The sequence below is a fragment of the Geotrypetes seraphini genome, chromosome 1, assembly GCF_902459505.1.
Source record: "Geotrypetes seraphini chromosome 1, aGeoSer1.1, whole genome shotgun sequence".
NCBI classification, from domain to species: domain Eukaryota; kingdom Metazoa; phylum Chordata; class Amphibia; order Gymnophiona; family Dermophiidae; genus Geotrypetes; species Geotrypetes seraphini.
Window position 1 is genome coordinate 153,232,135 of NC_047084.1, and position 22,830 is coordinate 153,254,964.

The following is a 22,830-nucleotide window of genomic DNA, read 5'->3' on the forward strand; positions in this document are numbered from 1 at the left end:
CCAATTAGTCCTTATTTTGAAAGAGGCTGCAGTTCGCAGAAGCGCTGGGAAACCAGAGTAAGTCCATCAACGGTCAGAGACTGCAGGCCGAAAAGATCCACCGATGCTCACGACAGCAAGGGAGAGGGCGAGACCGCGGGCCGAAAAGATCCACCGATGCCCACGACAGCAAGGGAGAGGGCGAGACTGCGGGCCGAAAAGATCCACCGATGCCCATGACAGCAAGGGAGAGGGCGAGACCACGGGCCGAAAAGATCCACCGATGCCCACGACAGCAAGGGAGAGGGCGAGACCGTGGGTCGAAAAGATCCACCGATGCCCACGACAGCAAGGGAGAGGGCGAGACCGCGGGCCGAAAAGATCCACCGATGCTCACGACAGCAAGGGAGAGGGCGAGACCGCGGGCTGAAAAGATCCACCGATGCCCACGACAGCAAGGGAGAGGGCGAGACCGCGGGCCGAAAAGATCCACCGATGCCCACGACAGCAAGGGAGAGGGCGAGACCACGGGCCGAAAAGATCCACCGATGCCCACGACAGCAAGGGAGAGGGCGAGACCACGGGCCGAAAAGATCCACCGATGCCCACAACAGCAAGGGAGAGGGCGAGACCGCGGGCCGAAAAGATTCACCGATGCCCACGACAGCAAGGGAGAAGGCGAGACCGCGGGCCGAAAAGATCCATCAATGCCCATTACAGCAAGGGAGAGGGCGAGACCGCAGGCCGAAAAGATCCATCGATGCCCACGACAGCAAGGGAGAGGGCGAGACCGCAGGCCGAAAAGATCCACCGGTGCTCACGACAGCAAGGGAGAGGGCGAGACCGCAGGCAGAAAAGATCCACCGATGCTCACGACAGCAAGGGAGAGGGCGAGACCGCAGGCCGAAAAGATCCACCGATGCCCACGACAGCAAGGGAGAGGGCGAGACCGCAGGCCGAAAAGATCCATCGATGCCCACGACAGCAAGGGAGAGGGCGAGACCGCAGGCCGAAAAGATCCACCGATGCTCACGACAGCAAGGGAGAGGGCGAGACCGCAGGCTGAAAAGATCCACCGATGCCCACGACAGCAAGGGAGAGGGCGAGACCGCGGGCCGAAAAGATCCATCGATGTCTACGACAGCAAAGGAGAGGCGCATAGCAACTGGTACCTGGCCAAAACCCAACGAATAGCAACATTCCATGCTACCGATTCAGGGCAAGCAGTGGCTTCCCCCATGTCTTTCTCACTTTGAACGACGTTTTCATGTTCTTTACATAAGCTTTATACTTGTTAAGGTAATTGAAATCGCTCATTATTGTGCTACCTAAGTTGTTAACTTCCCTTAAAAAAACAGGTCTTTAAAAAAATTCATTTATTTATTCAATTTTCTATACCGTTCTCCCAGAGGAGCTCAGAATGGTTTACATAATTTTATTGTGCTCAAGTACCTGAATAAATTCATGTAAACCATTCTGAGCTCCCCTGGGAGAACGGTATAGAAAATTGAATGAATAAATAAACTAACCCCCTGATAGAAGAGAATAGCATATGAAGTATGGCAAATTTTGGAACTGTTTTATTTCAATTTGATATACCGATCATCAGATTTCCGAGCGGTGTACACTTCCCCCTTCCCATTCGCGGTTTCTGCACTCGCGATTTCACATAATCGCGATTTTTTTCTGGGGAGGGGGAAAATTTAAAAAAACATATTTTTTACCTCCCTGCCGCCTTTCCGGCCTTACCTGGTGGTCTAGCGGGCTTTCGGGGCAGGAGCGATCTTCTTACGCTCCTGCCCCGTGCAGATCGCCATGAGGAAATGGCTGCTGTGAGTTCCCGTAGTCTCTCGAGACTACGACGGGAACTCACTACAGCCATTTCTTCATGGCGATCTGCACGGGGCAGGACCGTAGGAAGATTGCTCCTGCCCCGAAAGCCCTCTAGACCACCAGGTAAGTCCGGGAAGGTGGCAGGGAGGTGGGGGTGGGTCAGAGCCGGATAATTGCAGTTTTTCACCATTCGAGGTCCGGCTCTGCCCGTATCCCCCGAGAATAACGAGGGAGAAGTGTACATATTTAAAACTATAAATTTGGGTGACAGACAATATGACAAACTAACGTACGGCAACGACAGGCATAAGGGGTATGAAACGCAAGTCAAATAGGATAGGAAGCCATTAAGGGGTTATGTTGATTCGTTATCCTTACCTTCATGTGTGACTTTAGATTGTCCTTGCGGGCACATCGGAATGGACAGAGCGGGCACTGATGACTTTTCAAACCTGTGTGAATCACCATATGCCGCTTCCAGTAGCTCTTCCTTTTGATCACCAAACCACATATTGGACACTGGAAAGGTTTCCCTCCTTCTTCTTCTGGGACTACAAGCAGGGGCGGGGGAGGGGAAAAAAAGACTCAATAAGGAAATTACTGCTCACATTAAAAGGACTTCCCCCCCCATGCTAGAAATGCTACCAAAGCGAATTAATAAATCCCTAGAAAAAAGAAACACACTAGGGCAGGGGTGTCAAAGTCCCTCCTCGAGGGCCGCAATCCAGTTGAGTTTTCAGGATTTCCCCCAATGAATATGCATGAAATCTATTAGCATACAATGAAAGCAGTGCATGCAAATAGAGCTCATGCATATTCATTGGGGAAATCCTGAAAACTAACTGGATTGCGGCCCTCGAGGAGGGACTTTGACACTCCTGCACTAGGGGCAATATATTTTCCATTTTATTTACCATCTTATTCTTCTCATCCATTACTAAGTAATATACCCACCCTTTTAAAAAAAACCTTAGCACGGTATTCAGCGCCGGCCACTACTAACAGCTCTAACGCTCATAGGAATTCTATGAGTGTCGGAGCTGTTACCGCTGCGGCTGTGTTATAAACCGTGCTATGGTTTTGTAAAAAAAGGGGGGATATACGATTAAAACAAAAAAAAAAAAAGGAAATAAGGTAATATTTTTTTTATTGGACTAACTCAATGCATTTTATGATGAGCTTTCAAAGGTAACCCTTCTTCAGATCAGAAATAAGCAAATTATTGTATTCACATTAAAAGGAAGGAGGCGGATCAATGATTGAAACCATTATATTGCATTTGTCAAATAGCCATAGGCTGTTATGAGACGTAGCAGTACGGTCTGAGGTTTGCATTCTTTCATTAATTATCTATCGGTACAATTGAATTGACGAACTAATTAATTAATTTTTCCATTCCACTTTTTGTTACATAATTGATATTTTGGTCGTGGAATTTTTGCTTTTGTGTTTTGATATATATATAAGGAAAACATGAAAGCATTTCCATTACTAGGGAAAGTGTATTTGTTTGCACAAATTAGATCCATTAGAGTGCCTTAAAAAATTTAGTGCATGCTGAATCAATTTAATGCACTTTAACTTAGTAATCAATGCACTAAGTTTTAATGCACATTAAAATAAAATTTAATATAAAGAATGTGTGAAACGAACTGGTCAAGTGACTTTACCCTTTGCCTCAAGTACAAACAGACTGGAAACCCACCAGGAAATGCATATTGTACCTGAATGTTAACTCACCTTGAGCTACCATTGAAAAAGGCATGAACTAAATCCTAATAATGCCACCCGCCCCTAATGAAAAAAACAAATTTAACCCTATCCCATATACAGTATTTACCATCATCAATCTGTTTTCAAAATCTAAAGTATTTTGGGTCCTGTTTGCACAAGCTGATGCTACAGGTTTAACTGCAGCAGAAAACAAAGGAGTCCTTTTAGCTAAAATACATTCACTAACACCCTCTTTTACTAGGGTCTCCTTTTATCAAGGCGCAGTAGGGGTTCACGGAATACTGCGCGTTAAACCGCCTGCCACGCTAGTCGCTAACGTCTCCATTGACGAGGCGTTAGTATTTTGGCTTGCCGCGGGGGTTAGCGCGTGATGAAATGTCTGACGTGCTAACCCCCGTAGCGCGCCTTGATAAAAGGAGCCCTAAGGTGCGCTAACCGATTAGCGCGCGCTAATTGCCGACGCGTCCATAGACTAACATGCATGCGTTAGCGTTTAGCTACATGCTAAGATGCCCAAAGGAATAAAATGGGTATCCTCAGCATTTAGGCCCTGATTCTGCAAAGTGCGCCTACATTTGGGCGTAGTTTGGATGTCCTCGTTAGGCGCACTTTGCAGAATTTAAGGACGCTCAGCGTCAGGTGGACGTCCACTTTTTTAGAGGTCCTTTACAGAATCAGGGTTTTTTTATTTTCAAGGCGGGAGTTAAGACGCCAACCAATGTCCTTAATGTTATAATTCCGATGTTATTAGAATGGCGAATTTATGCTATTTTTTATTATAATTGTAAAATGTTAGCACCATACCATTAAAAAAAAAAATCTGTTTTACTGTTTTCATTTATTTATTTTCTTTTTTTTATTTTAATTCTTTATTCATTTTCAAATTTACATAAGGTGTAACAATATATCCAAACAAATTAACAATAAATATAACACTTAATAATTATCAATGGTACAAATAATATGCTCTTATCTCCCACCCTTCCCACCATTTCTTATCATATAATCAATACCTTATACAATATGTAACAATAAATTTATTTATTTTCTGTCATAGGTACTGAGTTGGATTCAAACTAGGAACATCAGTGTAGAAGGCTGTAGCTTTAACCAGTGTGCTACAGAGGAAGCTAACAAGCTCCATAGCAACTGTAAAACTAGGTCTTATAGGCATTGTAAGGAAGTATACAGTGTTCCCCCGGTCGTTCGCAGTCAGCAGTTCACGGTCCCAGTCATTTGTGGTATTTTCTGACCGCGAACCACCGACAAGGAGAGAGCAGCCAGAGAGCCGGCGAGTGAAGGAAATCACTCGCTGTATGCTCCAACCGCCTCTTCCTGCACTAAGTCGGGCCTTACCAATCAGGAGCTGTGTGTCAAAGCAGCTCCTGATTGGATAAGGCCCTACTTAGTGCAGGAAGAGGCGGTCGGAGCATACAGCGAGTGATTTCCTGCACTCGCCGGCGCTCCGGCTGCTCTCTCCTGCCTTTCCCGCTGCCCTCTCCAGTCTCCCCCATGAAAAACCGTATTTGCGGTTTTTCAAGATTCGCGGGGGTTCCTGGAACGGAACCCCTGAGAATATCGGTGGAGTACTGCATTTTTGAGGGTAGTTTGGGTTTCAGACAGACGTGAGTTCTTTGGACAAAATTTAGGCAGGCTTTGAAAGTGCTCAATGTGATCTTCTAAAAAGGAGGACATGTCCAGTGAAATCCAGACATCTGGTTTAGGGGTGGAGAAGGATGTAGGCCCTTGAAATCCTAGACTACATTACAGGCACCTAAGTGTTTAAGTTAGGCACGATTCTGTACGTGTGATTGACATGAGACAGGCGCCTGTCTTTTTAGATGTCATTCACAGAATTTCCCCTTTTTTGTCTAACTTTCTTCTCACAGTCTGTTGACTCCTGTCTAAACCAATCTTTGTATTCTGTGGCCACAGCTTGCCACACCTGATTCTCTGCTGCTCCTTCGCCAAACCTGAACTTGCCTGCAGTGCTTTTCTCACTCTTCCCCTTACCTTTTTCCAAATTCCCTGCTCCCTACTTCTCCTCAAACTCCCCCATTCACATTCCAAAGAAAAAAAATACAACAAAGAGATCCACGCAAAGGATCAGATCTACTTATACACCTATTTATGTGTTTTGAGATTACCAGCATCAAGTATGTGAGCTTAACAAGTCTTGCAGAACTCCATAATACCTTTGTTATGTGAGATTTGAACACGTTACCAAATATTTTATAGTAAAGGGCAGTAAAACCTTGGTTTGTGAACATAATTTGTTCCGAAAACATGCTTGTAATCCAAAACACTTGTATATCAAAGCAAATTTACCCATAAGAAATAATCGAAATTCAAGATGATTTGTTCCACAACCCAAAAACTTTAATACAAAATACTGTACGTACTTGTATTGCAAAACCTCGCTCATTTAGAGCGGTCACTACACTCCCGCAGTGTCAGAGAGAGAAGAACCATCAGCTCGGTTGTGATGATGTGACGCGAGTATACTGTATGTACTCGTTTAGAACAGTCACTTCACTCCCGTAGCATCAGAGAGAGAAGACCATCGGCTCAGTTGTGATGATGTGACGCGTGTATACTGTATGTACTCGTTTAGAACAGTCACTTCACTCCCGTAGCATCAGAGAGAGAAGACCATCGGCTCAGTTGTGATGATGTGACGCATGTATACTGTATGTACTCGTATTGCAAGACCTCGCTCATTTAGAACGGTCACTCCCGTAGCGTCAGAGAGAGAAGAACCATCGTCTCAGTTGTGATGACGTGACGCACGTATACTGTACGTAGTCATATTGCAAGACTTCGCTCATTTATCAAGTTAAAATTTAATAAAAGTTTTGCTCGTCTTGCAAAACTCTCGCACATCAAGTTATTGGCGAGCCAAGGTTTTACTGTATTGGTCATCTATGGAGTTTCATGTAATGTATAAACTGTTATTGATGGTTTATTTCAGTCTCAACCAAATGTCATCCAAATATTTGCAAGACTGCTTGGTGTCTTATCAGTGGCGTAGTGAGAGTAGGAAGCGCCCGGGATGGTGGTACCCTACCGCACCCTCCTCTCCGCTCACCCCGCTCCTTCTGCACTCCCCCGCCACACTCGTGCCGTGCCCTCCCCCCATACCTCTTTAAATCTTTGCTAGTGCGAGAAGCTTTTCCAGCCTGTTGCTCGTGCCGGCATTGGCTTTCCCTCTGACATCACTTCCTGGCCCTGTGACCCAGAAGTGATTTCCGAGAGGAGCCAGGCCGGTGCAAGCAGCAGGCTCGAAAAGTTGCTCGCGCTGGCAAAGACTTAAAAAGGTGGGAGAGGGTGTGAGCATGGCCTGGAGGCGGGGATGGAGAGGTGCCAGTATCCCCACCAAGATGGCCTTCTGTATCACAAAGATCCCTGCATTCGTCGGCTCAATTTAGGTTGGTGGTTCCGACTCAGCAATATCTGTACAATGAATCGACAATAAAAAGGGTGTTTTCCTGTACTGGCCCATCAAAATGGAATAGATTGCCAGTGGATCTTCAGCAACAATAATATCTATATCAATTTAAGAATACGCTACTTAACATATAGATTTTAATTGAAGTATTGACTGTTTCCCCTTTTTACAGCATAATTTTTGAGATGTTTTGATTGTTTTATGAATGAGATGGTAAAGGGGATGGAACTCCTCTCGTATGAGGAAAGACTAAAATGGTTAGGGCTCTTCATCTTGGACAAGAGATGGCTGAGGGGAGATATGATTAAAGTCTACAAAATCTTGAGTGGAGTAGAATGGGTATAAGTGGATCGATTTTTCACTCTGTCAAAAATTACCTGGACTGGGGGATACTTGATGAATTACAGGGAAAAACTTTTAAAATCAATAGGAGAAAATTTTTTTCACTCAGAGAATAATTAAGCTCTGGAACGCATTGCCAGAGGATGTGGTAAGAGCGGATAGCGTAGCTGGTGTTAAGAAAGGTTTGGACAAGTTCCTGGAGGAAAAGTCCATAGTCTGTTATTAAGATATGGGGGAAGCCACTGCTTGCCCTGGATTGGTAGCATGGAATATTGCTACTCTTTGGGTTTTGGCCAGGTACTAGTGACCTGGATTGGCCACCGTGAGAACGGGCTACTGGGCTTGATGAACCATTGGTCTGACCCAGTATGACTATTCTTATGTTCTTACGCGAGCCAAGTATAGGACAATTAAGCCATTGTATCATCACTGATGAGGGTGGCTCTAAGGCACTGTGGAACGAGGCATTATGACATCACAATCTCAGCTCTGGAAAGTTGCTCTCATTGGGGTTCCGGAATCTTGCTAGACTATGGCTGGAAATGGATTGAAAATTTCACCTAAATAGCTCCATATAAGAACTTCATGGTCCTGCTGAACACAATTCAGCTGTTCGATTGATTTTTGGTTTAAAAAAGAACGACCATATTAGTCCATATTATCGTTTACTTCATTGGCTGCCTTTGGAGGCAAGAGTAGTATTCAAATTTTCCTGTATCTGGTTTAAGCTGATGTCGGGATTGTCTCCAGCTTACCTTTTTCCTCATTTTGTGTTGCATAGACCATCAAGAGAAACTAGAAACTTCTACGTATTTGCTTATCCAGAAATTAATGGGTGTAGATATAAGACCTTCTTAGATAGGACCTTAGCATTTCAAGCTGCTAGACATCAATCTTGGTTAGGTAAATGTATTCAGCAAGCTATGTTGTCCTATTGCTGTTTTCGGAAATTAATTAAGACCACTTTATTCGATAAGTTTATTACTTAATGAGAGTTTCATTATTGAAATTCTATTTTACAAATGTTTATATTTTTTACTGTATTATTGTATTTCACTGATTGTCCAGCTCTTTTTAGTGTAAACCACCTAGAACTTTTGATTATGGCGGTATAAAATAAAGTTATTATTATTATAATAGGATGACACGCCAGCAGTATCCAAGTTGCCACAGAAATGCCCTGCTACAAAAAAGAAACTAGAACCCTACTCTTCAAAAAATACATAAAACCTATTTAACACAACCAGTTCCTTCCCAATCACCCACCACTCCCACTACCCCTTTCAAATCTAAAATGTTTCTAATTACCCAACATGTATCGCCTCAAGTTCCAGACAATTCTTATATAACTCCTATGTAATTCCTATGACAATTCTTATGTAAAGTTACAATTCTTGTAACTCCTGATAAATCTTATGTAATCCGCCTTGAACCGCAAGGTATTGGCGGAATAGAAATCACTAATGTAATGTAATGTAATTTTATCACCATCTTGAGTTATAACACCTTTTTGAGAGAGAAGACATTAACACCAGCTTCCTGACAGCATTAAGTTTACAATGGATTGTATGGTCTAACAAATGAAGCAGCAATGCGAATTTATCTACAGCAAACCTGACAAGATCAATTTCCTTCTAAGGACCTTTTTTTCCCCCTCACAATGAATTCTCTCAATATCTCTCATGTTTTATGGTGTAATCACATATGTTTTTCAGCCTTTTTCAGTAACTTTCTTTCCGCAATTAATACAATTTAAAAATTTGTATTCTGGTCTTTAAAATTTTTTATGGATTGCTATCTTTATATATGATGGAATTTTTTTTCATTCTCTGAAAGGCAGGTTCCAATACAATACTAGGAATCAGTTTTTACTCAGTTTTCTTTCAGTATAATTGTGAGAGATTAAGGAATTTTCCCCTCACTAAGACTGCAGTTTTGCTACTGGGCAGCAGAGGGTGTCCCAGGGTGCCCTGAACTTTTCAGCTCAGTGGGGCGGGACTCAGGCAGGAAGGAATGTCTGCCCCAGACTTGAATCATTCGTGAGAGGTAGAGGTTGAGAGAGAGAGGGGTCCACCTTTCCTAGATGTAGACTGAGAGGGAGCCTTGGAAAGGACTGGAGAGTGTATGAGGATATCCAGGGAATGATTCATCTCTGTTGGGCTACGGTTAGCCAACCTCACATATTGAATAGATTGTATAGATCAGGGGTGCCCAATACGTCGATCGCGATCAACCGGTAGATCGGGAAGGCAACGCGAGTCGATCGCTGATCCCATCCCGGGCTTCATGATAGACTCGTGTTGCCGTCCCGATCTACCGGGCCGATCAGCCTTCCTCTCCCTGATGTCCCCCATCACCCGCCCTGCAGAAGCATTGGACCGACCAGCATTCCGCTCCCTGTCATCAATTCTGACGTCGGAAAGGAAGTTCTGGGCCAGCCAATCGCTGCCTGGCTGTCCCGGAACTCTCTCCGATGTCGGAATGCTGGTCAGTGCAACGCTTCTACAGGGAGAGCTTGGGGCGGCAGCATCTTGGGGACCTGTTCCCCGATGGTGGCGGTGGCAAACCTAGTGGCTTGGGAGAGGGCCGGGAGAGAGAAAGAAAGAAAGAAAGGAGGCAGGCAGGGAGATAGAAAGAAGGGGGGGCAAGGAGACAAAGAAAGAAGGGAAACAGAAAGAAAGGGAGAACAGGGAGTCAGAAAGAAAGGGGGCAAGGAGACAAAGAGAGAAGGGAAACAGAAAGAAAGGGAGAACAGGGAGTCAGAAAGAAAGGGGGCATGGAGAGAGAGAGAGAAAGAAGGGGGGGCAAGGAGACAAAGAAAGAAGGGAAACAGAAAGAAAGGGAGAACAGGGAGTCAGAAAGAAAGGGGGCATGGAGAGAGAGAGAGAGAAAGAAGGGGAGGCAAGGAGACAAAGAAAGAAGGGAAACAGAAAGAAAGGGAGAACAGGGAGTCAGAAAGAAAGGGGGCATGGAGAGAGAGAGAGAGAAAGAAGGGGAGGCAAGGAGACAAAGAAAGAAGGGAAACAGAAAGAAAGGGAGAACAGGGAGTCAGAAAGAAAGGGGGCATGGTGAGAGAGAGAGAAAGAAAGGGAGGCAAGGAGACAGAAAGAAAGAAGGAGTCAGGGAGAAAGAAAGAAAAAGTTGGGGTAGACAATGAGGTCTGGAGGAGAGGAAGCATACAGGAGGGAAGAAGGGAAGAAATATTGGATGCACAGTCAGAAGAAGAAAGTGCAACCAGAGACTCAAGAAATCACTAAACAAAGGTAGGAAAAATGATTTTAGTTTCAATTTAGTGATCAAAATGTGTCCGTTTTGAGAATTTATATCTGCTGTCTATATTTTGCACTATGGCTCCCTTTTACCTTACCTATGCGTTCTTCATATGGGAGATCTTTGAGTCCTGAGACCATCCTAGTGGCCATTCGCTGAACCGATTTCATTCTCAGCACATCCTTTTGATAGTGTGGCCTCCACAATTGAACATAATATTCCAGATGGGGTCTCACCATGGACCTGTACAACAGCATTATAACTTCAGGCTTTCGGCTGACAAAACTTCTTTGGATGCAACCCAGCATTTGTCTAGCCTTGGATGAAGCTTTCTCCACTTGATTGGCAGTCTTCATATCTTCACTAATGATTACTCCCAGGTCCCGTTCTACAACAGTTTTGTTAAGGTCTCACCATTTAGGGTTTCCACTACCAAGGTGCATAACCTGGCAGTCTTCATATCTTCACTAATGATTACTCCCAGGTCCCGTTCTGCAACAGTTTTGTTAAGGTCTCACCATTTAGGGTTTCCACTACCAAGGTGCATAACCTTGCACTTCTTGGCATTAAAACTCAGTTGCCAAATATTAGACCATTTTTCCAGTAAAAGTAGGTCCTGTGTCATAGTGTCGGGCACGGTTACTCTGCCCACTACATTGCACAGTTTAGCGTCATCAGCAAACAACACAATTTTACCTTGAAGTCCCATGACATCCTGTTTGTCTGTCTTACCTGTTTAGATTGTAAGCTCTTTCAAGCAGGGACTGTTTTCTTCTTCTTTGTGACTGTGCAGTGTTGCATGCATCTGGTAGCGCTATAGAAATAATGAATAGTAGTAGTAGTAGTAGTAAACCCATCTGCGTGTTTATAAGCATGCTGAATTCTAAGTGCTATTTACTTTTCAATGCAGCAGACACGAGCACTTCCTTGCCTCCCCACATCTTTGACTATAACAAAATCTATCCAATTGACCCTGTCATAAAGATCTTAGATGTAATCCTGGACCAGAATCTGACTAAGAGGAATCAGGTGGATGCCCTAGTACAGGGGAAGGGAACTCCGGTCGAGAGCCGTATTCCAGTCGGGTTTTCAGGATTTCCCCAATGAATATGCATTGAAATCAGTGCATGCACCTAGATCTCATGCATATTCATTGGGGGAATCCTGAAAACCCGTCTGGAATACGGCTCTCGAGGACCGGAGTTCCCTACCCCTGCCCTAGTAGGAAGGGGATTCCACACATTATGGAAGTTCCGATCAATCAGAGCATAGGTTGACGTTAATTCATTTAGACTTTTGGTTAAGTCTCTAGGACCGAGACAATTGGATTACTGTAGTATTGTTCACTTGGAACACAGAAAAATCTGCAGAGGCTGCGCATTGTTCAGAACGCAGCGGTCAGGCTGAAGAAGTTTGATCGTATCACTGCCTTCTTCCGCAAATTGCACTGGTTGCTTTTGTTACAAAATCCTGTTTGGACTTTCTCCCAATTATCTCCGAAATTCATTCTCATTCGCTACTAATGAAAATACTCTACACTAGAGCTACCCAAGTCCGGTCCTTGTAAACTTCCATTCCATAGATCAGGGGTGTCCAATGTCGGTCCTCGAGGGCCGCAGTCCAGTCGGATTTTCAGGATTTCCCCAATGAATATACATGAGGTCTATTTGCATGCACTGCTTTTATTGTATGCTAATAGATCTCATGCATATTCATTGGGGAAATCCTGAAAACCCGACTGGATTGCCGACATTGGACACCCCTGCTATAGATGGAATTGGATTTCAGCGCAAACACAGAATTGAAAGGAAAATAACTTACAAACAAAAAACTTACACTCTAACGTCTGCATATAAGTAAGAACATAAGAATAGCTTTACTTGGTCAGACCAATGGTCCATCAAGCCCAGTAGCCTGTTCTCATAGTGGCCAATCCAGGTCACTAGTACCTGGCCAAAACCCAAGGAGTAGCAACATTCCAGCATCTCAAAGAATAGCAAGATTCCGGAACCCCAATGAGAGCAACATTCCAGAGCTGAGATTGTGATGTCATAATGCCTCATTCCATAGTGCCTCAGAGCCAACCTCATCAGTGACGTTACAATGGCTTGATGGTCCTTACTTGGCACACTTAAGAACATAAGAACATAAGAAGTTGCCTCCGCTGAGGCAGACCAAAGGTCCATCTCGCCCAGCGGTCTGCTCCCGCGGCGGCCCATCAGGCCCATTGCCTAAGCTGTGGTCCCTGACTAGCTCTATAACCTATCTCTATTCCTATAACTTACCTCTACTCCTATCCCTATCTATACCCCTCAATCCCTTTGTCCTATAGGAACCTATCCAAACTTTCTTTGAAGCCCTGTAATGTGCTCCTGTCTACCACAGCCTCTGGAAGCACATTCCATGTATCCACCACCCTCTGGGTGAAAAAGAACTTCCTAGCGTTTGTTCTAAACCTGTCCCCTTTCAATTTCTCTGAGTGCCCCCTTGTACTTGTGGTTCCCCTTAATTTGAAAAATCTGTCCCTGTCTACTTTCTCTATGCCTTTCAGGATCTTGAAGGTTTCTATCATGTCTCCCCTAAGTCTCCTCTTCTCCAGGGAGAACAGTCCTAACTGTTTCAATGTCAGTATATGAGAGATTTTCCATACCCTTTATCAGTTTAGTTGCTCTTCTCTGGACTCCCTCAAGTACTGCCATGTCCTTCTTGAGGTACGGCGACCAGTACTGGACACAGTACTCCAGATGCGGCCGCACCATTGCACGATACAGTGGCAGGATGACTTCCTTCGTCCTGGTCGTGATACCCTTCTTAATGATACCCAACATTTTGTTTGCTTTCCTTGAGGCTGTGGTGCACTGCGCCGATGCCTTCAGTGTTGTGTCTACCATCACTCCCAGGTCTCTTTCAAGGTTACTGACCCCTAGTAGTGATCCCCCCATTTTGTAAGTGAACATCGGGTTCTTTTTCCCCACATGCATGACCTTGCATTTCCCTATGTTGAAGCTCATTTGCCACTTTTTGGCCCACTCTTCCAGTGTTGTTAGATTCTTTTGGAGATCTTCGCAGTCTTCCATGGTTTTAACCCTGCTGTATAGTTTGGTGTCATCCGCAAATTTAATGACCTCACATTTTGTTCCCATCTCTAGGTCGTTTATGTAGATATTGAACAGGAGCGGTCCCAGCACTGACCCCTGCGGAACTCCGCTCGTGACCCATTTCCAGTCTGAGTAATGTCCCTTTATTCCAACCCTCTGCTTCCTGTCCGCCAGCCAGTTTTTGATCCATCGGTGGATCTCCCCTTGCACCCCGTGGTTCCATATCTTCTTAAGTAGTCTTTCGTGTGGCACCTTGTAGAAGGCTTTTTGGAAGTCAAGGTAAATGATGTCTATAGATTCCCCTTTATCCACCTGGCTGTTTACCCCCTCAAAGAAGTGCAATAAGTTTGTAAGGCATGACCTACCCTTGCAGAAGCCATGCTGACTCGACTCTAGCTGCCCATTGTTTTCAATGTGTTCACAAATGCTGTCCTTAACCAGCGCTTCCATCATCTTTCCCGGGACCGAGGTCAAGCTCACCGGCCTGTAGTTTCCTGGGTTACCCCTTGAACTCTTCTTGAAGATGGGCGTGACATTTGCTATTTTCCAGTCCTCCGGGATCTCTCCAGTTTTTAAGGATAGGTTGCATATTTGTCGAAGTGGTTCTGCTATTTCGTTCCTTAGTTCCTTGAGTACCCTTGGGTGAACGCCGTCCGGACCCGGCGATTTGTCGCTCTTTAGCCTGTCTATCTGCCTGAGGACATCTTCTTGGCTTACCTCTAATTTGACCAGCTTAACATCTTGGAAGGTCCATCAAGCCCAGTAGCCTGTTCTCATGGTGGCCAATCCAGGTCCCTAGTACCTGGCCAAAACCCAAGGTGTAGCAACATTCCAGCATCTCAAAGAATAGCAAGATTCTGGAACCCCAATGAGAGCAACATTCCAGAGCTGAGATTGTGATGTCATAATGCCTCATTCCACAGTGCCTCAGAGCCAACCTCATCAGTGACATTACAATGGCTTGATGGTCCTTACTTGGCACACTTAAGAGGATAAGAACAGTGGAAGAGACCAATGGTCCATCAAGCCCAGTAGCCATTCTCACTGTAGCCAATCCAGGTCCCTAGCACCTGGCCAAAACCCAAGAAGTAGCAACATTCCATGCTACCGATCCAGGGCAAGCAGAGGCTTCCTCCATGTCTTAATAACAGACTATGGATGTTTCCTCTAGGAATTTGTCCACACCTTTCTTAAAACCAGCTACGCTATCCGCTTTTACCACAACCTCTGGCAACGCGTTCCAGAGCTTAACTATTCTCCGAGTGAAAAATTTTTTCCTCCTATTGGTTTTAAAAAGTATTTCCCTGCAGTTTCATAGTGTCTCCCCTAGTCTTTGTAACACTCGATGAAACTGAAGGGAATTATTTTTAAAACCAACAGGAGGAAATATTTTTTCACTCGGAGAATAGGTAAGCGCTGATGGAAATGTTAGATATTATAGGCGGTTCACGGAAGTTTCGCCCCCCACATTTCGCCCCCAGCAATTCGCCCCTCACATTTCGCCCCCGCATATTTCGCCCCCCGGATGTTTCGCCCCCACACATTTCGCCCCCGCACATTTCGCCCCCCGGATGTTTCGCCCCCACACATTTCGCCCCCGCACATTTCGCCCCTGAGTGTCAGACTATTCCTCTCGCAGGCGATTTCTTTGCCGACACGACGGCAGGCTACAAATTCAAAGTGCACAGCTGGCTGTTCTCACTGCCTCTGATGTCGGCCCTGCAGCTCCGGACTTCCCCACACCTGCTCTCTCCCCCCCCCCCCCCGATCACTATTATTTTAAATGTTATGGCAGCCACGGCGCTGTATCCATCGGAGGAGACTTCTAACCTCGGCCATGAAGTTGCTGTTGCAGGAAGAGTTCCGGGGCAGGCCGAGGTTAGAAGTCTCCTCCGATGGATACAGCGCCGTGGCTGCCATAACATTTAAAATAATAGTGATCGGGGGGGAGGGGGAGAGAGCAGGTGTGGGGAAGTCCGGAGCTGCAGGGCCGCCAGCTGTGCACTTTGAATTTGTAGCGGTTTTTTTTTTTAAGGAGTCAGGGAGTATGCTGATGCGCCCCCGAACGCCGGCGCCGCCCCCCAGCGCGAAGAGAGTCACTCGGCGCCGCGAGCCGCCAGCCCAAACGCGGCCCGCGCAGAGGCGCGGCCCCCCCCAACGACCAGCCGACCCCGAACAGACAACCCCAACGCGGCCCGCGGCCCGGCAGTAAGGGAGCGCCGGTCCGCTGCGGTCGGCGCCGCCAGCCGCTACAGGGGGAGCGCCGGCACGCGCGTTCTGCGCCGCGAGCTGCTGGCCCTAACGCGGCTCGCGGCCTGGGAGGAAGGGAGCGCCGGTCTAATGCGTTTTTTGCCGCGGGCCGCTGGCTCCTACGCGGCTCGCGGCCTGGGAGGAAGGAAGCGCCGGTCTGGTGCGGTCAGCCATTGGTGCCGGAGGGGGAGAAGGAGCCCCCAAGCGGCCCGGCCGGGAGGAGGGGAGCGCCGGTACGGTGCGTTTTTGCGCCGCGGGCCGCTGGCTCCAACGCGGCCCGCGGTATGAGAGGAGGGAAGACTACCGGCTAAGGGCAGGAATCCGATCCGATGCTCCCGGGCAGGCGGACCAGCCCGCACGTGTGGGGCGACCCGCCCCGCTCATATAGTTGCCAGGAAGAGAGTTGTTCGGTGCCGCGAGCCGCTGGCTCACACGCGGCCCGCGGCCTGGGCAGAGGTGCCGCCCCCCCCAACGATTAGCCGACCCCGAACGGCAAAGCAACCTGCGGCCAGGGAGGAGGGAGTCGGCGGCCCTGAAAGCCGGCGCGGCCGACGCCCCGACTCCTTGCAAGCCGCACCCCCCCTCCTGCACCAGCTCCACGCGGGGAGAGCCGGCAACAAGTTTAAAAAACGCCGAGGGCAGAAAGCCGATCGGCAAGAAGGCGCAGCGCTCTAAGGCGGGCGGACCCGCACGCAAGTTCCGGGCGGGCCGCCCCCACCGTCCTCTCCCTCATCGAGAGCGCCGTCGTGTCGGCAAAGAAATCGCCTGCGAGAGGAATAGTCTGACACTCAGGGGCGAAATGTGCGGGGGCGAAATGTGTGGGGGCGAAACATCCGGGGGGCGAAATGTGCGGGGGCGAAATGTGCGGGGGCGAAATGTGTGGGGGCGAAATGTGTCTGGGGGCGAAATGTGGGGGGCGAAATGTGAGGGGCGAATTGCTGGGGGCGAAATGTGGGGGGCGAACCTTCCGGATCCCATTATAGGCATATCAAGACCTGCCGGAAGGATGATAACCTAAGCAGCTACTTTGATACTGTAATAAAAGAATGAATCAAATTGAAGAGGGTTGGTACTTAAGAATGCATTGAGTCAAACATAAATAAAAACCCATTCTGCAGGAAACAAATTACAATGTGAAATATTTATGGAAAGTAATTCCATGTGTGAAAGAGGGAATAGTGGTGGGGTTATATTACCACCTTCCTGGCCAAAATAAACAGACAGATGATGAAATGTTAGTTGAAATTAGGGAAGTTAACAAAAAGTTGGCACCACTATAATAGTGGGCAATTTCAATTAACCTGATATTGATCAGATTAATGTCATGTAAGGAAATGCTAGAAGATAAAGCTCTTAGATGACAGAAATGATCATCACTTCATGAAACAGCTGCTTTAGAAACCAACAAAAGAGGGGGCTGGTTTAGATCTGGTCCTTAGTGCAGGGGTATCAAAGTCCCTCCTCGAGGGCCACAATCCAGTCGGGGTTTCAGGATTTCCCCAATGAATATGCATGAGATCTATTTGCATGCACTGCTTTCATGGTGTGCTAATAGATCTCATGCATATTCATTGGGGAAATCCTGAAACCCCGACTGGATTGCGGCCCTCGAGGAGGGACTTTGACACCCCTGCCTTAGTGGAAGGCAAGATTTGATGCAAGTGTTAATGGCAAAAGCAATCATCCAATCTATCCCCCCTTTTTACAAAACTGCATTGCTCACGGCAGTAACAGCTCTGTCACTCATAGGAGTTCTATGAGCATTGGAGCCGTTACCGCTGCGGCCAGTGCTAAAAACGAAAGCGCGGTTTTGTAAAATGGGGGTTATGTCAATAACTAGCATGCAGACACAAAAGAAAACCTACTCGTCCCCCTTTACTAACACATAGCGCGTGTTTTAGCGCCGGCAGCAGCGATAACTGATCCGACGCTCAGAGGAATTCTATGAGCGTCGGATCAGTTACCGCCACTGCCAGCACTAAAACCCGTGCTATGCATTAGTAAAGGAGGGGGCTACTGAATAGAATTTAACTTTCAAAAGGGCAACTGATAAAATGAAGAATATAGTTAATAAAAAACTAAAGGAGCAGCTACAAAGGCTAACAGTTTAAATTGGGCATGGATGATATTTTTAAACATCTTGGAAGCCCAGATCAGATGAATTCCATGAATTAAAAAAAATAAAAATAAAAAAATGTCAAAGGAAAGCCAAACAACTGGCATAGTGCATGGTTAAAAAGGTGAGGTAGAAGGCTATTCTAGCCAAATGAGCTAATTTCCAAAAATGGAAAAAGGATCTGAGTGAAGGAAGCAGCATAAGCACTGGCAAGTTAGAAGCAAAGCATTGATAAGGAAGGCAAAAAAAAAAAAGTTTTTACCATGGAGGAAAAAACAACAACCTCATATTAAAAACCTTTTCATGTATATTAAAAGCAGGGAAGTCAGTGAGAGAGTAAAAGGAGGAATTCAGAGAAGACAAAGCCAGAATGGAGAGACTTAGGATAGGGTTACCATATGACTCCAGATAAAGGACTGTTGAAAGCAATGGAAGTAAAACCTGGATGTCTCAGTCCGTCTGTCTGTCCTTTTTTTTGGAGACATATGGTAACCCCACTTTAGGAGTTGTTTATTTTATAAGAACATAAGAATAGCCTTACTGGGTCAGACCAATGGTCCATCAAGCCCAGTAGCCCGTTCTCACAATGGCCAATCCAGGTCACTAGTACCTGGCCAAAACCCAAAGAGTAGCAACATTCCATGTTAACGATCCAAGGCAAGCAGAGGCTTCCCCCATGTCTTAATTGTCCAAACCTTTCTTGGTCTTTACAGAGAAAGATCTAAGAGAAATAGCTAACCCATACCTTAAATCAGTGTTCTTCAACCTTTTGACACCTATGGTTCGACGGAAATAAAATAATTATTTTGTGGACCGGCACCGCTCTGCGTACAAGCAGTTGAAGAACACTGGGCTAAGTCGTGCCCATCTCCACCCAATCTCCGCCCCAGACCCCACCCCCATAATAGTACTAATTGTAACACAATTTTTTCCATTCATTTTTCATTTATACACACAATATAATTGTATTAACAACACATAATGGTCAACCACAAAATTAAAATTCACAAAGCACACTGTATGCTTTTCAACATTCATTCCTACCAGAAACAGATAATCCCATGCAAATGTAGGACCAAAAACTAGAAGTACTAATATTTACAAACAAACCATAAGATGCAAGATTCTGCAAGCAGTACAGCCCCAGAGGAAACGAAACAAATGCATTTCTTCCTGAATAGACAAATCAATCATTAAATAAAAAAAATAAAAACATTTCCCCTACCGTTGTTGTCTCTCTCCCTCCATGCTGTGCCTTGCCTTCTGGCCTGCTCCCTCGGTGTTATCTTTGGGCCGCTCCACTGTGCGATCAACGCGGTGTCTTCAAGCCAGCTCCCTGAGTGTTACATTGCACAAAGCTGTGGGCAGCATCCCGCGCCTCATCTAGAAGCCTTCCCTCTGAAATTGCAACGTCAGAGAAAAGGCTTCCAGTTCAGGTGCAGGACGCGCGGAGGAGCCTTTTCCCACGGCTTTGTGCACTGCAGCACTCAGGGAGCCAGCCCAAAGATGCCACATTGATCGCACCTTGGACCAGCGGCTGAAGAATGCTGTCTTGGGCTTGATGGGTTAGCCAGCCCTGTGGACCAGCAGAACATTTCTACGGACCAGCATCGGTCCATGGACCAGTGGTTGAAGAACACTGCCTTAAATGGTATTTATAGATGAGAATTTGTTCTTTCAATGTACCTCCCGCCAACACCTTAGAGTTGTATAAAATTCCCTAAATCACACAATACATCTTCTCTATCTCTTCAATTCCCAAAGATCTTAGCCTAATGCTTCTCTATGCTGTAATGTATTCCTAAGATTCCTTTTACCGCTCCTTTCTGTTCTCCATTTTCCATGTTGTAAGTCGCCTTGAACCTATGTAGGCATAGTGTGACCCATAAATCCCTGATTAGATTAGATTGGATAAACTGAAACAAATTTTGGTTAACTTGGAAGATGTAATAGATGATTTCCAATTTGGATTTCATACAAGGGCATAGTACAGAGCTGTTGTTATTATCTCTCTGTGATGAAATCTGCATAGGGTTTGATGGGGGGGGGGAACTTTTTTGGGGGGTTTTGTTGTTTTTCTTTCTAGCATCACTTGATGCAGCAGCTGTGTTTGACTTTGCAAACCATAAGGTACGACTGGATCACTTGCATTTGTTTAGTATCTCCGGAACAATCATTCTTCACCAATCAGACCCTTTTGTGTTTCAAAAGAAATTGGTTGGCTATGCTCTTTCATTTGGTTTTGGCCCCCACTTGATTTCAGTTATTGTCTGCCTATTTACATGCTAATGTAGACTGGCCGACATTGAATTGCTTGTGTTTAAATATGGCAGGAACTAAAATTTTGTAGCTTTCCGCATCTGGAATGTCAGAAGTGCCGTCATTCTTTTTGTACGATAGGGTGCAAACCTCTAATCAATCTGTGGCTAAGAGTTTACAAGATCATACTTCCACCCACACCACTTTGCTCTAATCATTCAGATGATGATGGTCCTACCTCAACTGGACTACTGCAACTCCGCCTACCTTGGCATCAACATTACTCTTATCCACGAACTGCAACTCATCCAGAACCACAGCAGTTAGACTAATCTACAAATTAAAGAAATTTGATTCAATCACAACCTTCATCAGCAACTACATTGGCTCTACAGCAGCCCCTCTCATCCAACTATTCTCTACTGTTTGGTCGACATCAAAAAGACTCCTTAACAGAATCCAACTAAACCTGCCATCCACAAAATACCTCCACTACAAGCGAATTTTCCGCTCTATGCTAACTTATCTGGGTGTAAAAACATGGGATATCTATCAGAAGCTATCAGAAAAGAGAAACTACACCACATTCAGAAAAACCTGAAGACTTACCTCTTTGACAATTAGCTGTTTTAGTTTCTGTATAGCACCCCCTACTTCTAGGTCCCTCCTCTTGCTTCTCCATGCCCCCTTCCCCCATTACTTTCCCCTTCCTCTTTGATCTGTCACCTTGAGCCTGTATAGGTATGTGCGACTCACAAATGGAAGATTAGATTAGATTAGTTTAGAAGTGTTATTGGTTTCTTCAGTCATTTCATTACCACATTGCAGCTGTGGTAAACACAGTATTTTTAAAAATTTGTTTGGTGTTGAGACTTTGAGATCTGTTTTCGTCACCTAATTTTCAACAGGTCATGCAATGTTTTGTGCTGCCGCATTTAGATTACTGTAACGCTTTTGTTATGTGGACTTCCTCAGAAGTCATTCAGGACATTGCAGGTGACCCAAAATGCGGCGGCATGTGTGATTGGGAGTATATCCGAAAGGGAGTATGTTTCCCTGCTGATGGTTGCCTTTCATTGGCTTCCAGGGGGATACAGTGTAAGGTTGCAGTTTTGGTTTACTGGGCATTGCATCAAGACTTGAAACTCTTGGTTGCGCTCACAGTCTAAACAATTGTTAGAGATACCATCACTACAGCAGATACGTCTGGCTTCAATACCATCTCGCTTATTTTGTATAACAGATCCCTGGTTGTGGAATTCCCTTCTCGAGTCAATCTTTCAGGTGACATTTTTGCTTTTTTGTAAATGTCTAAAAGCATGAAACAGTATTTCCAAGAGGTTTTCCCCTAAACTATTATGGGATAGGGTTGTTACTGTATGTTTGTTTGATGCATTGTGTATGATTCCTGTAACCTGCATAGATTTTGGGTTGTGCATGCTACAAAAAATTTTAAATAAAGTAATAAGACAAATCAACAATCTACAGAGCAACACATCACCTAGACCAGATGGTACCATGTTTCCCTGAAAATAAGACAATGTCTTATATTAATTTTGGGTCCAAAAAAACACACTAGGGCTTATTTTTTCATGTACAATTATTGCTCCCTTCCTCTCCTCCACCCCATTTCTTCCTCTTTCCTTTCTCCCCCCCCCCCCCCCAATGTGCAGCATTTTTCCTCCCCTCTCACCCATCCCCTTGTGCAGCATCTTTCTACCCCTCTCATCCCCCTGTGCAGCAGAACCCCACCACACCTCCCACCGTGAGACTGACATACCTCCGTTCCGAGGCCTCCTAAAGCAGCAGGGGTGGGGGTTTCTGAATCGACGAGTCCAATTTTTCAGCAAATCAGGCAGCATTAGTGTCAGGGATGGCGTCGGGGACATTCGGGGGGGGGGGGAGGGCTTTGGGGGATGTCGATTTTAACTAGGGCTTATGTTTGGGGTAGGGCTTATATTAGGAGCATCTTTAAAAATAATGCTAGGGCTTATTTTCAAGATAACAGGGTATACACAGCAGAGTACAGAGAGATCTGCAATTTCATTTTTTGTTGCTAATAGTAATCTATAACCCATCATCTATGGTACTACTACTTATTTCTATAGCGCTACTAGATGTACACAGCATTGTGCATTAGAACATTCAAGGCACTGTCCCTGCTCCGAAGAGCTTACAATCTACTTAATAGCAAACATGACAAGTAGGGGGTTAGGATGTTCCTCAGGCATGAATGCCTAACTGTGAGTAGGGATTGGGACAAGTAGGGGGTTGGGGATTTCATCAGGCATGAATGCCTAACTGTAAGTGGGGGTTAGGAGTTAAAATCAACCTCAAAGTGGGCCTTGAGCCTTGACGGACCTTTGGTCTGACCCAGTAAGGCTATTCTTATGTTCTTAACTTAATTTTTTCCTGGGTCAGGCTTCAGCAGGTAAGAAAATGGTGGGAAAGGGAAGAGCTCCGAGTTTGACTGGCAAGATTTATATTTTAATGTTACTGGG

General features: G+C 45.6%; 1 protein-coding gene across 6 annotated transcripts in view; it reads right to left on the minus strand.

Annotated features, from left to right (window-relative positions):
* ZNF827 (zinc finger protein 827) overlaps positions 1–22,830 on the minus strand; it is a 290,810-nt gene that overhangs the window by 126,304 nt on the left and 141,676 nt on the right. For all 6 annotated transcript variants that reach the window (XR_004539050.1, XM_033940095.1, XM_033940085.1 and 3 more), the window contains exon 3: positions 2,191–2,363. Coding sequence is in view for 5 of the 6 variants with exons in the window: in XM_033940095.1 (XP_033795986.1) it covers positions 2,191–2,363 (173 nt within the window). In the remaining variant the exon portion in view is untranslated. The remainder of the gene's footprint in view (positions 1–2,190; positions 2,364–22,830) is intronic.